The sequence below is a fragment of the Macaca nemestrina genome, chromosome 6 (assembly GCF_043159975.1).
Source record: "Macaca nemestrina isolate mMacNem1 chromosome 6, mMacNem.hap1, whole genome shotgun sequence".
NCBI classification, from domain to species: Eukaryota; Metazoa; Chordata; class Mammalia; order Primates; family Cercopithecidae; genus Macaca; species Macaca nemestrina.
In genome coordinates this window covers 165,421,401-165,439,152 of record NC_092130.1, presented here as the reverse complement: position 1 = coordinate 165,439,152, position 17,752 = coordinate 165,421,401, and the positions used below count along the sequence as shown (strand labels likewise).

General features: G+C 42.5%; 1 protein-coding gene and 1 long non-coding RNA gene across 3 annotated transcripts in view; both read left to right on the top strand.

Moving 5' to 3' along the window:
• Positions 1–2,465: 2,465 nt before the first annotated feature.
• Positions 2,466–8,562, top strand: LOC105492316 (uncharacterized). Of its 2 annotated transcripts, none has more exons than XR_011624351.1 (4): positions 2,466–2,543; positions 4,960–5,044; positions 7,828–7,993; positions 8,218–8,562. It is a non-coding gene; the product is annotated as an uncharacterized lncRNA (long non-coding RNA). The 2 variants fall into 2 exon arrangements; XR_011624352.1 differs by having other exon boundaries at positions 4,960–5,316.
• A 6,744-nt stretch (positions 8,563–15,306) lies between these two features.
• The window catches only part of LOC105492315 (F-box and leucine rich repeat protein 7), a 437,970-nt gene continuing 435,524 nt past the window's right edge, over positions 15,307–17,752 (top strand). Inside the window, exon 1 of the mRNA XM_011759332.3 lies at positions 15,307–15,907. Coding sequence (XP_011757634.1) covers positions 15,871–15,907 — 37 coding nt within the window. The 5' untranslated portion in view covers positions 15,307–15,870. The remainder of the gene's footprint in view (positions 15,908–17,752) is intronic.

Sequence of the window (17,752 nt, the reverse complement as noted above, 5' to 3'; positions counted from 1 at the left end):
ATGGAAGACGCACAAAGGCACAAAGGAAGAGGGTGACCCTAGACAAGAAAAGGGACAAGTCATAGAAGATGTGGTACTGGGGAGAAGCAACGGGGGTCTGGGTACCCTGGGCCTGGGGAAGTGAGCAATGCAGAGTCTGTGAGTCTGGAGAGCAAGAGTCAAGAATCCAGGCTGGGAGCTTGGGAGCAAAGCAGGTAAGAAGTCCATACTGAATAGCAGGAAGGGCAGGCAAATATAGAAATGGTGATTTTAAGAACTTTGACTGTTATTTGGAATGAGATGGGAAGATAAGAGCTTAGGACAGTGAAGGGACATGGCCTGACTTGCTTAAAAAGGATCATTCTGGCTGCCATTTTAAGGAAATTTATGCTGAAAATTGTCTATCAAATGTTAGAAGCGGAGGGACAAGTAAGGAAGCTATGGTAATAATCCTGGTGCAAGATGATGGTGGCTTGGACCAGATAGGAGAGGTGGGGATGATAACAAGAGACTACATTCTTGACATGTTTGAAGGTAGAGCTAGTATAATATTCTGACAAACTGTGAGAAAAAGAGAGAGCGGGGGAGAAGATGACAATAAAATATTAGTCTAAGCAAATATGAGGTTGGAGTTGCTGTTTACTGAGAATTTGAGAGAAAAAACAAATTTGTTTATGGATGTGCAAGTTTGGGATATTATTAGACTTCCAAGTGGCAACACCAAGGAGACAGCAAGACACTCTGATCAGGAAGTCAAGAGAGAGAGAGAGATCTGAGCTGTAGATGTAATTTTGGAAATAACTATTTTATAATTAAAAGAGTATAACTGGATTGTTTGAAACAAAAAGAATAAACCCTTCAGGTAATGGATACCCTATTGACCCTGATGTGATTATTATGCATTGCATGCCTGTATCAAAATAACCCAGATATCCCATAAAAATGTACATCTACTATATACCTATAAAAATTAAGAATTAAAAAAGAAAATTACCTATTTTGTAGATAGTATTTAAATCTATGAAAATGAGTGAGATCACCAAGAGAATAAACAAAGATAAAGAAGAATAAAAAACACAACAAAGACTGAAGCTTGGACAAAGTATCCTAATGCTTAGAGGCTGAGGGATAAGTAGGAACTCACAGATGAGATGGAGAAAGACCTGCCATGAAGGTAGTTGGAAAATAAAGACACTGTGAGGATCTGGGCTTCAAGAGAAGAAAGAACCTCAATAAGATGGGGCAGATCAGTGAGTTGAGTGGAGTCAACAGGATGAGTGAGAGGAGGCCTGAGCCTGATGGTCAGTGAGCAGGAAGGACACTGACTAGAACAGTGTTGGTGGAAGAGTGGAGGGGCGAACCCGGATAGGGAGAAGTCAAGAGAGAATGGGAAGAGAGAAATGGAAAACAGAAATACACGAAACTCCTTCATGAGGGTTCTGGATGTAACCAGATATAAGGAAAAGTATGCAAAATATTTAAGAGATCATGATAATATGAAGTGGGAATAATTGATGTATTCATTAAGGATTCTCTAGAAACAGGCCCTGAAACAAACGTTTGAGTGCAAAGTAACTTATTTGGTAAGTGTAGAAAACACTAAAGGCAGGTGGAGTGGGCAAAGCAAAAGCTTGCATTATCAAGCTAGCTACTGCTGTGGATCCCTGGAGCTTAATCCCGTGGGCATATGCTGGGAACCAATATAAAACACACACTTCAGAATGGCCCCACCCGGACACAGGAGCAGGGGTATTTATGTGTAATTTCCCATTTGTCTTTGGTTGAGGGCAGCTGGGGGTGAGGGAGTGTTAATACCCAGCCAGTGTTAATACTCAGCCTGCCAAATGTGGGGATAAAGTGGTCTTTCCATTTTGGGGGAAAGACTTCAAGCACAGATGTTTACTGGCAGTTGGAAATCCACCAGAATACCTCAGTGTAACTGTCAAGGCAGGCACTCCCAGCACCTACTACAACTGATAATGGAAGAGAAAGAGGCATGATGGTTGTAGCCATGCAGGTCAATGGGAATGTCGTCTAGTGTGCAACTGGGAGGGCTGGCCTCAGATAGAAGCAGGGAAAGAACAAGAGGCACAAATGCATGTGAATAAGTCATGATGTGAGACTGGAATGTTCTCTTTTGTTTGCTTCTATTTTCTCAGTAGAGTAAAAAACTAAAGTCATCAGCTAACAATGAGGATTAGGGGGAACTGGCAGAGGTAGAGGAGAGAGAAGAACGTATGAGTAGTCCTCTAGAAGAGGGGTAAGAACGTGGAGAGGGGCATGGAGCAGGGTTGCCAGGAAGCAACAAAGGCCCAGTTCAGGTTAGTGGACACGGTTGGGGGCTTGTGTACTTTATCCCAGACATGTTCAGCTGAAGTAGCTGCAATCTTTAAGTAAACAGAGAGTTAGTTTTTCTGAGTTATAGTTTAGCCGATTAAGTACAATGACACAAGAGCTGTGCACAGAAGTGAAAAAGATTTTTAATACTGCAGGGAAGTGAGAATATCAGGGCAGTTTGAGACAGTGCAGCGTTGGTCAGATCACTGGATTGTGAGTTCTCAGTGGTGAGTATTGTCAGACCTCAGTGGTGTGAGGTGAGGAAAAACCCAATTGAGATGTGGTAATAGAGGAAGTGAGCTATAAAGATAAGATGCTACTGGAAATGTGATCTTGAGATTGAGTTTATAGTGGGTGTCTTAGCCTTTTTTTGTTGTTGCTTATAACAGAATACCTGAAATGGGGTAATTTATAAAGAAAAGGAATGTATGTCACATAGCTATGGAGGCAGAGAAGTCCAAGGTCAACAGGCTGCATCTGGTGAGGGTCTTTCCTGTTGGTGGAGACCCTCTGCAGATTCTTGGGGCACACAGGGCATCACATTGTGAGTGGGGTGAGCATGCTAGCTCAGGTCTTTCTTCCTCTTCTTGTAAAGCCAGTTCAGTTCCCATGATTGCCCACTATTTCATTAACCCCTTAAGTGATTAACCATGAATGGATTTCTCCACTCATAAGGACAAAGTTCTCATGACCCAGTCTCCTCTCAAAGGCCCCACTTCTCAATACCGCCATATTTGGGATTAAATTTCCACATGAGATGTGGAGGGGACACCTATTTAAACCATGGTGATGTGTTTAAGTGATAGGTAATGGTAAACTCTTGGGAATGTTGATGGATATGAGTAACTGAAGTTGGGTAGAGAACATAAAGGAGATTATGCAATTGAGTGGTTAGGACGTGGGATCATCTGCTTGTATATTGAAATCACTGCTAATATTGAGAAGAGTGAGTCTAGAGAGTGGACAATGAACCCAGGCACTAAAATATTGAAGAGATGATCAGGAGTGACCTCTGGGGTTTACAAATGAACACATGCAGGAGGGGTAGTGGGTGTTATCATCTGATGATGTAGGATTCAGAACTGAGGAAGTATAAGGAGGGGAGGATAAACAATTCAGAAAGTTTTACAAAATGGGTGTCATTGAGGATCTTGATAACAGCCAGTTAATGAGATGGTTAGGACAAAACCCAACAGGGGAAAATGGGAAGTAGCAAAGTAAAAACAGTGAATATAGATATGTTTTCAATAATGTTTGAAATAAAAGTGAAAAGAGAAATAGAGTAAGAGGTGGAAGAAAACATGTGACAAGGGATTTTTAAGAGGTGTCATGGAGCAGGTTTCCTTGAAGCTATATCAAGATTGGTATTTGTTTATAAGTGGTTTCTTAGGAAGTTCTCTTAGCAGCAATTACTGTATGGAGGAACAGGAAGGAGAATTGGGCAGAGGGAGAATTTGAGTGGTGATGTAGCTACAACAGCAACTGAAGCAGATCAAAGAGCTCTGAGGCTACGATGGATCTCCAGATATATTTCAAATTGAGGCAAGAAAGTCAGGCATTTGTGTGCTGAATTGATAGTCATTGGATGTAGGCAGATCTTCAGCTCTTTCTGCCCTCCAGCTGAAGGAGATAAGTTTGTGGTTACATTCTTTCAAAGACTCGGTGTCTAAATTTGTGATAAGTTGCTCTCAGCCTTTTATTATCCTTCTCCAAGTATCAAAATCCTCTAGTCAACTAATTGATTTCATAGACCTTGTAATTATGACTTCCTCCAACTTCTCAAACACCTGAGCTATTGTCCAAGCCAGTTTATCCCCTTCCAGCTGTTACTCATGCCAGTCCACCACTAGTAAAGTTTTTGGACAGTTTTACTAATGTAATATGTTACAGTCTATTGATACTCTATCCATCAGTAATGGGACTCAGCTGGCTGGTGGGTGACCCAGTTCAAACAGTTTTAGAGACTGCTTCTTAGGACCACTGTAAAGGTTGAGCTCCCAGAAAGAAAATCAAGATAGAGATACGTGTGCAGTTTGCAAGGGAATTATGAAAGCAGGATTGAATAGAGGGAGGCGTTGAACTGAGATTAATTTGTGACAGAGCCTTCAGTTAATTCCAGAAAGAGCTCTGCAATGGTGATACTCTTTAAACCAGTAGATTTCAACTGGATGTGGTTTCCTTTTCTAGGGGACCTGTGGAAATGTCTGTAGACAATTTTGATTGATGTAAGTGGAAAAGGGTGCTGCTGGTATCCAGTGAGGGAGGCCAGAGATGCTCCTCAGCATTCTCAGTGTACAGGAAAGCCCCTCCCAACAAAGAATTATCCAGCCCTAAATGCTGATAGTGTTGAGTTGAAGAAACTCTGATTTATAGACGTCTCTAATCAAAGCAAGGACCAGAGCCTCTGTACACTTTCAGTGGTTTGGGATTGCCCCCAGGGAGAGGTAAAATGTTGGACAAGGCAGCTCTCTCACCCTTAATGAAATTTCCAGAGTGAGATCCTCCTGTGAGTGTGGGCAGTTTATGCTCCTGGCAGCTAGGGGAACGCGGAACTCAGGCTCAAAGGGAAAGATCAAGGTGCATCATCTACTACATGGTGATCGTATGCTAATGGAATGATTTTTCTGTATCTATTTCTACCAGTTGCCGAGGGAGCCAGAAAGAACATGACCTCAGGTCTGGATTGTAGTGCACAAACGAAGCTGAAGATTGCTGAACAGCCAAACAGGTTCAAAGTTAATTGTACATGAGATGTTTGGCTCTCCCCTGAGCTGAGCAATTGGCTAGACCTTCTATTGGTTTTGATGATACTGCTCTGTACCAGCTGAGCTCTGGGAAGCAACCCCTGCTGCAATTCTTACCAGTCTTTCTTGCTGGGCCAGCATACAGGCAGCCAATCTGGGTTGAGTGGAACAGTAGGAGTCCCAAGCAGGGATGATTAGCATGCCCTTCTGGCATTGTGCCTGGCTACCGAGCTTGGGCATTCCAAGGCATCCTGTGGTAGGTGCTTAAGAAGGTAATTAGACAAGCACAGCCTCCCTTTTCTCTGTCAGATCCACCAACTTACCTGCATCTGATTCCAGAGCCTACCTTCCCTCTGTTTTGATGCAGTACCTATTTTTGCTCCTAATCAAGACCAGTCCTTTCTCTTGTGTTTAGGTTCCAACCCTTCTCTTCAACTCAAGTAACTTGTTTCTATCCGATTATATTTTCCTTTCTACTGGACTATTCCCGTGAATATACAAAAATCACCTAATAGAGCCTGCCCATCCAAAAAGTAAAAAACAACACAAACCTGTCTGCTTCTCCTCAACACACTCCAGTCTTGTCCACCCTACTACACTGAAATGGCTTATGATGGGTCTCCTAACAGCTCACCATTCATACCTGCTGCCAAACCCATGGTCTACTCATTGAACTTGAAGAGTTGGTAGCATTTGACACACTGGGCTGCTTCTTCCTTCCTGAAGCATTTTCCTCTTAGCTTTCCCAGTACTCCATTCTTCTGTTTTTTCACACCTTATTAGCTGTTCTTTCTCAGTCTTCTTTGCCAGTTCCCTCTCCTCTGTGAGATGGCTAAATGCTGACACTTATTGGGGTCTGTCCTTAGCTTTCTACAATATCTACATTTCCTTCCTAATTTCTCTTATATTGGGCCATAGCATTAAATACTTCCTTTGAGCTGAACACTCTCAAATTGATACAGCCAGCAACATTCCCTCTTGATACCCGAATCATCAATTCAACTGCTGACTAAACAGCTCTGCTTTGTGTCTGATGGTTCTCTCAATGTTAGCATTCCCAAACAGAGTTTGGACACAAAAATCCCTTCCAGACAACTCCCTACAGTGCTTCTCCTTTACCTTCCCAGCTACTTCCTACCCTCTGCTCAAAGTAAAAAAAAAAAAAAAAACAAAAAACCTAAACATAATCTTAGATTTTCCACTTTTCTTTTCTTTTTTTTTTTAAGAGACAAAGTCTTGCTCCATTGCCCAGACTGGAGGGCAGAGGTGTGATCATAGTTCACTGCAGCCTCAACTTTCTGGGCTCAAGTGACCTGCCTCAACCTCCAGAGTAGCTGGGACTACAGGCACATGCCACTATGCCAGGCTCATTTTTTAAAGTTTTTGCTAAGATGGTGTCTTGCTGTGTTGTCCAGGCTGGCCTCAAGTGACCTCCTGCCTCGGCCTCCCCCAATGCTGGGATTATAGGCTTGAGCCACCACACTGGTCTGATTTTCCTCTTTTCTCCTACAACACAACCGGGTGAATTTTGTTGACTCTACCCCCCAAATGCATCTTTAATCAGATCATATTTTACTTCTCTACTGCTGTTATTGTGTTAATTGAAGTCAAACTTTGTTCACCTATTCTACTAGCATGGAGACTTCTTAGCAGGCCTCTGGCTTTCCAATAGTCTCCCCATTCTCTGCACTAAATCCTGCTGATCTTTAAAAAATATCAACTAGATCAAATAACTTCCCTACTAAAAATCAACCTATTTTGTATTGTAATTAAAATAAAATTCAGAATGAATTTTTCCATTCTCACAAAACACTGTATAATTTGACCATTGTTCCTTCTTCCACAAATCTGTAAAGTTTCCACTTATTCACAACATTCTGGCCATGCTGGCTACAGTGAATTAGAAGAAGTTTCTTAATTTTTCACTCCCTCCTTCTGTCACGTGACCTTGCAATGCACAAAAGTGGGCCAAGCATCTCCCTCCTCCATTGGATTTGCATTGGGCCGTGTGTCTTTATTTTGTTTGTGATGCTCGTGGAATTTTCAAATGTGCTTATGAGGGTTGGCTTGGCATCTCTCAGCTCTATGGCCAGCCATGGAAGATCATGCTGTAGCATGATCTTAGCCTGGGCTCCAGAAGGACTTGTGGGAGAAACTTGACCTGAATTCTAGGCCAAGCACAGATCATCCATAAACCTCAGTTAAAGTGGCCCCAAGTGATCTACAGAACTGTGAGCAAATACAAAAAGAAGTACAATTGCTTGTATCTTAAGCCACTGAGTTGTTGGACAATCTGTTACATAACATGATAGCAGTAGCTGACTGATACCCTGATTCCCTTTCTGACCTTGGAATATACCTAGCTCATTCTAGTCTCAGGAACTCTGTATTTTCTTTTCTCTGGAATATGGTGCCCCCCAAAGTTCCACTTAGCTATATCCTCTTCATTGTTCAAGTCTCAGCACAAATTTCATATCCACAGAAATACATTCTGTGATCATTCCAGCTAACGTAGCCATTGCCACAAAACCCAGCTCCTATATACCATTATCTTGTTTTATTTTCTTCCTGGCTTTTGTCACTACCTGAAACTATTTATTTGTATATGAACCTGCTTATTGTCTGTCTCCACTCATGATGATTCTATCTCCATGAGAGCAGGGGCTGCATCTACTTTATTCACTGCTGTATCTTTAGGACTTCAAACAGTGTTGAACAGATGAATGCATTCTGATGTGTGTACTGCACCATGCTCCGCCATATGCAGGTGGACTGTAAGTACCAGTGATGAGACCCACTGGCTTTTGTCCTGGTGTGGAGTCATGACTGGAAGACAGCCGACTAGCCAGAGACTACATTTCCCAGACCCCTTTGCATCCAGATTTGGCCATTGAGTTTGTTCTCACCAGTGGAATGTGAGCAGATGTGATATGGTATGACCATCCTATTCATGTTTTGTGCCTTCTGCTAGTGTGTGTGAGTGATGTTATGGTTGGTGGAGCTATAAAGTGTAAGAAGCCTGGATCCCTGCATTACTGTTAGGATAATAATCTCTAATGAACTGATAGCATGTGTTTGGATGATTTTATGAGCCAGGAATAAATTTCTATTGTGTGAAGCCAGGTCACTAAAATGTGGAGGGTTTTTTTTGTTACAGGAGTTGACTTTACCTCAACTAGGCCAATGATATGGTTTGGATCTGTGTCCACACCCAAATCACATGTCAAAATGTAATCCCCAATGCTGGAGCTGGGGCCTGGTGGGAGGTGATTATATCATGGGGGTGGTTTCTAATGTTTTATCACCATCCCCCTAGTGCTGTTCTCATGATAGAGTTCTCACGAAATCTGTTCATTTAAAAGCATGTGGCACCTCCCCGACAACCCCCTCTTCCTCCTGCTCTGACCATGTAAAGATGTTCCTGCTTCCCCTCCACCTTCCGCCATGATTGTAAGCTTCCTGAGGCCTCCCCAGCCATGCTTCCTGTACAGCCTGTGAAACTAGGAGCCAATTAAAACTCATTTCTTTATAAATTACTCAGTCTCGGGTATTTCTTTATAGCAGCGTGAGACCAGACTAATACAGGCAATAACCCATGCTTACATCATCCCAGACTCCTCATTTGTTTCTTGTTTATGTTTATGCAGATTTTTCATCATCTTGTAGAGATTTTTCTCATCCCTCTCCCTATTAGGCAACCAGCAGGAACTTCTTATAGCTTCTCAGATATCTTGAGCAATACTCCTAATGCCTTGCTTTTAATTTGCTGTGTTCTAAGAATCCAGATAGTTAAGCATACTACAACTCTGAATACATGCTATCGCATTCTGAGCGAAGTACATACATTTTGTGATGCTGATTTGGGATATTATGGGATATTGGGTGGTTTATTCTCTGATAAAGGATAATTGCCTGATAAAGGAGGGGTAATAAAAAGATGTGGAATTATGTGTTAAATGTAGAGTCACGGCCGATGTGCAACTGTTTGGAAAGTGTATGACTATTGCAATATTTAAAAGTAGAGCAAACGGCTACTTTTTCCCCAGAGCTTGGAAGGAACCTTGGTGAGGAGATAAAATTTCAAAAAGCTTAGCTATATGTCCTATCTATCTATCTATCTATCTATCTATCTATCTATCTATCTGTCTCACGTTTGCAATCTATCTAATCATCTATCTCACGTTTGCTATCTATCATCTGTCTCACATTTGCTATGCTCTAAGCACAATGCATGCTTATATACTTAAATGTGTACCCATCCTGCTACATTATTTATTTGTGTTATACTTATTAAAATGCTTAAATTAAATATCTAGCCATTTATTATTATGACAATAATAAAGGTTTATGTTGCATAATAAATATTTATTTTGAAATCTAGTTCAATTTCACAGATGTCAAAAGATGTTTCACTCTCTACTAAACACATACACTCTCCACTGAAAGCTGGGCTTGGTCCAAAACCGGGGTAGTAAGTAAAGGTATGATATTGGCGATAGACATTAGTGAGAAATATCAGAAGCTTTACAAACAGACCTGTTTCCAATCTTGCTGTGCATCATTATGGAATTTACTCAGCTTCTCTGAGCTTTGATATCCTTATCCATAAAATGGAGTCTAGAAGTGCTGCCTGATAAAGTTGTGAGCATCAAATGAGACATGCAAGGCGTAATTCAAAACAGCATAGAGGTGATAATAAAATAAAATTAGACCGTGTTTTTTATTCTTCTTTATTTGTACATATTAATTAATAATATACAGAATCAGTGTTTGGTATGTGGGACATAATAATTTATACCTTTATTTTTTGGTTTCTATAAATATTAATTTTGCCCAGAATTCAACTTTATATTTTGATAATAAATCTGTATTGATTAAAAACAGTATTTCTTCTTTTAGATGATAACATGAATGCATTTAAACACAACTCTACAACTGGGTTACTATTTTCCACTTTAATTGCAGTAACAGAATATGCAAATTAACCATATTCTGAAACATAAAATTAACTAAAGATAAGCAGGTGATTCAGATTTTTGAAGGCAACCAAGTGTACTGAAGAGAGAAGAAAGTCAAAATAAATGTGAAAAAGCTAAAAGCAGAAGCTCTTATCATACAATGGTCCGGTTCATTTTTTCCTTTCACAAACTAATATTTCTTCCTAATTTTTTTTTGTTTTGGTACTTTTGTTAAACCAGGGAGTCCAGCTTTGAGTGTTTCCCAAGATGTGTTTCACGGGAGAGTTTATTTTGTCTACGGTATCCCCAGGGAAGCTTGTGGTTAATGATGTGCTCCTGCGCGCGCCTGGCAGCCAAGGGGACCAGACGAACAGAAGAGGCGCCCTGATTGGCTCTTGGGATTATGGCTTTATTAACGGGCTCTGACAGCCTGTCTGTCACCAACGCCAAGCGCAGAACATTAACTTGAACCGCGACAGCTCCACCCCCAGAGAAAATGGGGACCTAATGTGTTATAAATCAAGCTGGCTTTTGAAATCAATATTCCTAAAAAAAATACTACTGGAAAAAAACACATTCCTATTACTCAGAGTGTTGACATATTTATTAAAGTAGCATAAAAGCCACTGAGTTAGTCATTAAAAAATAGAAATGAAAATGTGACTATCAATTGAAACTTAGACTTTTCTACCTTTATGCTTTTTCTCTCTCTCTCTTTTTTGTTTTGTTTTGTTTTGTTTTGTATCAGGTTCACACATTGCAAAGTAAATGGCCAGTTCCTTTCATCAATGCAGTATGAAATTCTGGTAGCTCAAGGCTCAAGGTTTTGAATAGGCACCATTTTTAGCTGACTACTTTGCCTAAATCATGCAGTGCTCAATAGACCTGGATGTAGATAGGCTGTACACTAAGAAATCAGTTCTCCCGAAGACGTTTGTTCTCCCAGGTGAATCTACCTGTGTGTGAAGTGCAAACGGGAGGTACAGCAAATAATAGCAGAAAAAGAATATGTAGAAATAGTTCTAATGGAGAGAAAGAAGTTTCTTTCTTCAAAAGAAACTTTATGTTTTGAGATAATTGCAGATTTCACATGCACTTGTAAGAAATAATGCAGTTACCCAGTTTCCTCCAATGGTAACATCTTGCAAAACTGTAGTGCAACATCCGGACCAGGAGATTGACACTGATAACATCAAGATAGGAACACTTCCATCACGACAAAGATATCTCATGTTGCCTTTTTATAACAACTCCCATTTTCCTCTAGCCTCCAAATTAACCCCTGAGAATCACTAATCTTTCTCTACTTTTATAATTTTCTTATTTTAAGAATTTGGCAAGTTGTTAGCCAGTATTTCTTCAAGTACATTTTCAGCTCTTCCCTCTTTCTTCTCTCTTTCTGAAATTCTGATGACATGGATGTTAGATCTTTTATTATAGTTTCACATGTCCCTGAGGCTCTATTCATGTTTTTCAGTCTATTTTTCTTCTTGTTCAGATGGATAATATCTACTGATTTATCCTCCAATTCAATGATTTGTTCCTGTGTCTCTTCCATTCTGATATTCAGCCCATTCGCTGAGCGTTTTATTTCAGTTCTATTTTTCAGCTCTGAAGTGCCCATTTGGTTCTTGTTCATATCTTCTATTTCTTTGCTGAAGCTTTCTGTTTTTTCATTTGTTATAAGCATGTGTGTAATTTACTCATATAATAAATGTTTGTACCATGCTTGAAATATTTTTCATAGCTGCTGCAAAATCTTTGTCAGATAATTCTAACATCTCTGGCATCTTGGTGTTGCCATTTATTATCTTTTTTATTTAATTTGAAATTTTCCTGGTTCTTGGTATAATGTGTGATTTTTAATTCAAACCTGGACACTTTCATACTATGTTAGTAGACTCTGGATCTTATTGAAAGCTTTTAACTATCTTTTTCTGATACTGTTCTGCCAATGAAAGGAGGGAGGTCACCTTATAATTGCCAGATGGAGGTAGAACCCCAGATCCCCCTGACCTGAGGGGGTTCCTCCTTACTGCTGGATGTCCACTGTGAGAGTTCCACCTCTCCACGAGGTCTCCACTGATAGTGCGGTGGGGATGACACTGCTACCGTTGAGTGATGGTGAAACTCCTGACTCTGCACCAGGTCTCCCCGACACTCCCTAGCAAAGAATCAGAGAAGCATTTGCTTCTGTCCTTACACCCAGGTGGGGGGTGGGTGTTGGACTGGGTCAGCCTGGCCCTTACGGGTACAGGAAGTTTACCACCATTACTATGATTGACAAGCTTTCATAGGAAGCCCATGGTTGAAATTTGGATGAAACCATTTCCCAAAGTACAGGAGCTGGTGTTACCAGACTTCCTTACAGGAAAAGGTCCTGGGTGGAAAAAAACATGAGATACCTAGTATACTCCAATTCAGTTTTTAGGTAATTTTGAATGTTTCTTAAAAAAAATCTTGTCGGTGATTGAGGCCTCTTTAAAAGGCAATGACAGAGAAGGTGAATAACATTCAAGTCACATCATCTCTTTGTTCAACATTCACTCATTCTGCTACTGTTGACTGAGTGAGTACTTTGTGTTAGCAGCTGTGCTAGGTACTGGGAACACACTGGTGAAAAACATACCACCTTGTCTCAAGGAGCTTGCCATACTGTATTGAAAGTTGGGGATTAGGTTTGGAAGCTAGTAAAACACTTGGAATTTTGGGTTAAGACATTGGTACAATATCTTAATTTTGAAAATTAAAATATATAAACATGAATAGGCCTGTATTTGTAGTTGAAATAGTGCTTTTCTTTTTCCTTTGCTTAATTGTGTTTGGCTCTTATACTGAACAGGCAGCATGCATATTTATCAACTTCTATGATCAGAAGGATGTTTAAAAATCAAGTATGTTTTCTATTTTAAGCTGGAATTTCATGAAATGGGTTATCTCTATTTCCCGTTAGAGTAGGCAATAAAGCTTTGAAAAATATTTACAGAATTTAATTTCAAAAAATATACATGTAGTTGGTCATCACAATTTACTTTTCACTGTTGGCTTTAACTTGATATTAAAGACTCTGAAAAGAGACCCAACCGAAAAGGGACAGTGGCTCCCGGTTGAATAATGGCCAGGTCCAGAGAGGCAGTGGTGTGGGGAGGAGAGAAACTGAGAAACTGAAATAATCTGGCACTTACCACCTGGGTGACTCTAGACATTTAACTCTTCAAGCCTCAGTTCCTGCTGTCCTTTTTCCGATTTGTAAATTGCAAAGGGGAGACTGAGACCGTCAGGGAAATAATAGCATATAAAAAGCAAGTTGTCAACTGTACATCAAACATCAAGAAGAGCTTCCTTTGTTCTACTACTTTACACCCAGTTTATCTTCAAATACACCTCCAAAATGATCAGATCCAGGGTAAGTTCCCTGCATGCTGACAGAAGAATCACAAAGACCAAGCTATAATTTGAATATTTGTCCACCCCCGAAAACTCATGTTGAGATTTAATCCCCAATGTGGCAATTTTGAGAGTTAAGACCTTTAAGAGGCGATTGGGTCATGAGGGCTCTGCCTCCTGAATGGATGAATCTATTCATGGATTAATGGATTAATGGGTTAATGGATTTATGGGTTATCACGGGAGTGGGGCTGGTGGCTTTGGAAGAAGAGGAAGAGAGACCTGAGCTAGCACGCTCAGCCACTTCACCGTGTGGTGCCTCCAGTTCTGCCTTGTGTGCTGCCTCCACCAGCAGGAAGGCTCCCGCCAGATGTGCCCCTTGAGCTTGGATCTTTCAGCCTCCAAAAAAAAATTTCTTTTCTTTATAAATTACCCAGTTTCAGGAATTCTTTTACAAGCTACAGAAAACTAATACAGACCAGGTGAGCAGAAATTCGCTTTTGCATGAAGATAAAGTAGATGTCGGCTCCTTTCTAGATTGGATTTATGCTTTCAGGTAGAATTTGAGATAACTCACTCTTCCAAATTTTTGATATCCCTTTTGATATCTCTTCCAAATTTTGATTCTTTAGGGCCTACGACACAGGTTTTAGATATAATTTGACAGACATTTAGGAAGCACAGAGTGCTGGATTCTAGATATTTAAAGATGAATTAAAATACAGTCTTTCATTTCTTTGGACCCGGACAGTGGAAACATCAGCATGATACAAAACATTTGATCATATTCTCGAAAATAGATTACATTATTATTTTTTCTTTCAATACATGACATCCAGATTAAAAAATCTTGAAACATGATGTTTTATCCTGTCGTTACAAAAGAAAATTGTAGCAAATAAAGGAAATTACCCAAATAGAATCTATAAGAAGTTAAGTCACTAACAATTTCTGCATGTGGTCACAAGCCTTTTAAGAAATACGTAATTACAAAACGCCTGGTTCTGTATTCACGCATCATATGCATATATCTATATATGTACATCTCTGTATACGCATATTTATGTATGTATTCATCAATATACACATTTAATTTAATTCGCAACATCTAACGTCTATAAGGAAAAACTGCTGTGTGCTTGCCTCACTACAAAGAAATTTGCACGGTCTTTATTAGGATGTAATGTTATAAAATTCTAGGTATTTACATGAAAAGAGAATAAAACATTAAGGAGAATTTCCTTTTTCTGTTTAATGCAGGGAACACCAATGGGCCATTTTAAAGCTCTACAAGTGCCAAATAAATTTCCAAAAGAGGTTATAATGTTTTAAACAAAGGATAACACCAACCACAAGAAAAAAAAATCACAGAAACGAGGAGAAAATACACTTCCTGGCTCTGAAGCTGTTAAACATTCTGAGCCAGGAAACCTCCTTCACCGGGGCGGGGCAGGGAAAGTCTGGCTCTCCTGGGACAGATTCCCTGCTAAGTCGCCACAAGTTTTCCCTCCCTCTCTCCTCCATTCTCTGCCCCAGTCTCCAAACAGGGAAGTCACAGGAGAATGCCAACGCATACACCTGAAAGGTGTCAGAGTCAGACACGGATGCGTGTTTATTTTAAATGCCCACGCACTTAAAATGGGCTGTACTTGCAGACAAACCCAAGGGATTCCAAACGACGCCTAGAAGTTCATCTTATAGATTGGGTGCCAAGCCTAAAAAAGAACAACAGTAAAACAGAGCCAGCAGGACGTCGCTTCGCTCCGAAGGGTTCGCGCGTGGCGCGCAGAGCCGGTGCCCAAGCTGGGGCCAAGAGCGGGAGCCCCGAAAAGGCGCGCTGCCTCTTTAAAAGGCCGCGCATCTCCGGGCCGGCCTTCCTCCCCGGGGCTCCAGCTGTGATTGACGCTGGGCGGCGAGAGGAGGCGCCTGGCGCTAACAAAAGTCCGGCCCGCGGGCGAGCTGCGCCGGGCTGCCAGTCTTCGCTCGCTCCGGGCACCCGCAACAAGTGGCCGCCGCGCCCTCCCCGGGGAAGCCGCGGGCGCGCAGGGGCAGCCGAAGGAGGCGGCCAAGCCGCGGAGCCCCGGGGCCCGCCCGGCTGCGCGCCCACCGGAGGGGATCGGGGCGGGCGGATGGGGACCCGGCGGCGGCGGCGCGGCGAGCCTCTGGGCGGCCCTTGGGCGCGGGCTGTGCGCGGCGCTGCGCCCACCGGCCCCCAGGGCGGATTCTAAGTGCGGCGGCTGTGCCTGGCCCCGCCTGGAGCCACCGGGGGTGCCAGAAGGGGACGGAGCACCCCCTCCCACTGGAGTGCGGGGACCTCCCCAGGCCGGAGGTCGGCCCCGGAGCGTGGGGGGGGGGCGATGTGCAGCTAACGGTCCCGTCGGGCGGGCTTTCCTCGGGCCGAGCGCGCAGGAGGTGCGCCGCAGCTATGGAGTGTCCCGGGAGACGGCGGGCATGACGGCAACAGGATGGGCGCGAACAATGGCAAACAGTACGGCAGTGAGGGTGAGTGGGCCGCCCGTCCTCAGACTCCCGGATCGCGTCCCTCCTCCCCTTTCCCTCGCCCTCCCGGCTGGGAAGGGAGGTTCTCGCCCGCGGCCGTGACGCACCCCATTTGGCACCCTGTCTGGGTCACCACCTTCGCCTTTGGCAGAGTGTGACCAGTGAGTAGGTCAGGCGCCCCGAGGATGCTTTTCCACCGTGGGGGTCTCTTTAAGCAACTTCCCAGTTTGTCTTTGGGAAGGCTCAAGTTGCATCTCTGCTGTGTTTCTGAGCACATGTGCCTCAATCTTCCTTCCCTGGGCATCTGGGGTTTAGGAGATGATGGTTTGGCAGATGGCGGAAGACGTTTTTGAAAAATAACTCAGTGAAAACTTTACCGGGCCTTTGTGCTCCAGCCCCCTGGACTCTACTGTAGCAGGAAAAACTTCTGGAAGGAGAAGTTAAGTTTCCATTCTTTGCTCGCTGCCCCTGCTCTGACAGCTTCATGAAACTAAGCACCTATCAGTCCTGCGAGGCGTGGAATGGCTGGGGGGCTTTGTCTGGGCTCTCTTGGGGCTCGAGACGGGCAAAGGACCATCTGTTACGTGGGGCTGGAAATTGCACAGAAATATTGCCTGTCAAGTGGGAACTTGGAAGTTGGGGAAACTTTAAACTCCACCTACTCCTAAAAGGATGATGGATGTCTGGGTTGGCTTCTCCCTCCTTTCTCCTCCCTCCTCCCACTCTGCATAAAACCGTAGCGTTGTATCCCAATTAACAGCTAGCCCCTGATATGCATAAGGCAAAGGCATTTTTCTGCAGTTCAAAAGTTAAGAAGGTTTGTGTCTAGTGGGCTTGGCTGAAGAGGAGTGGAAGAGACTGGGTCAGTTTTACAGCCCGCCCCCAGAGGACAGTTGGTTGCAAAGGAGGGGCCAGCGCTTGCAGACTGGTAGGAATGCAGGCTAGCTATTCAGCCTGTGGCCTGGAGGAAACTCTTATCATCCTGTTCGAAACTTTGAGCTGTGGCCACAGAATGTGGGTGTCTCTCCTCGTTTCTCAGCAGTTTTGTGGAATTACAGCAGAAACCGACCCTACAAAAACCATATCCACAAGAACCTTTTGTTTAAGTCATTCTTTTTCCAGATCATCATGTTTTGACTTCCATATGTGCCTGTGTGTGTGTGTGTGTGTGTATTTATGTATATTTCCTTATCTTAGGCAGTGATTTGAGGGTTTTTTTTTTTGACTATTTTTTTTTTTTAAAGTTAAAGGCTGCCTTTTTAGATAGCAAATGTGAAAGTATGCCAAAAAAGATTATTGCAGAATCTGGGCCACTCCCCAAAGCGTCTTAGAGTTAATATTATAAAAATTTGCGGAAAAGTAAGTGATTAAGCCTTCTTACTCTGAGTTATTAAAAAGCTTTCAGGACATAATTGTAGCATGTGCTTGTCAATTCTAGGTATATGCTAGTCGAGCACTGTCGGAGGAAAAAGACAACCCAAGAGGTACATAGAATCACTGCTATGAGTTCTTTCTTGAACAGTCCCCCCACCCCACCCCACCCGCCTCCCGCCCCAGCCCTTCTAATCCTCTGCAACTTGTTCTTATATCCCAGCATTCCCGTATTGTGCAGTGTGTGGTATATGACGACTTCCTGTCTGAACAGCAGAATTTTCAACCCTTGGGAGAGAAAAGGAGAGACAGGGAACTAATGTTCTCCAGCTGTTATCCTTAAATGCTACCTCTGCATTTTCACTTCAGGCGAAGTGAAATTTTACTGGGATCAGATTTAGATGCACTGTGGACTTTTTATAGGCAAAACCTCTTGTGCTCAGCTGATTCAAGAGGACCAATAGGAAGCTTTACAAG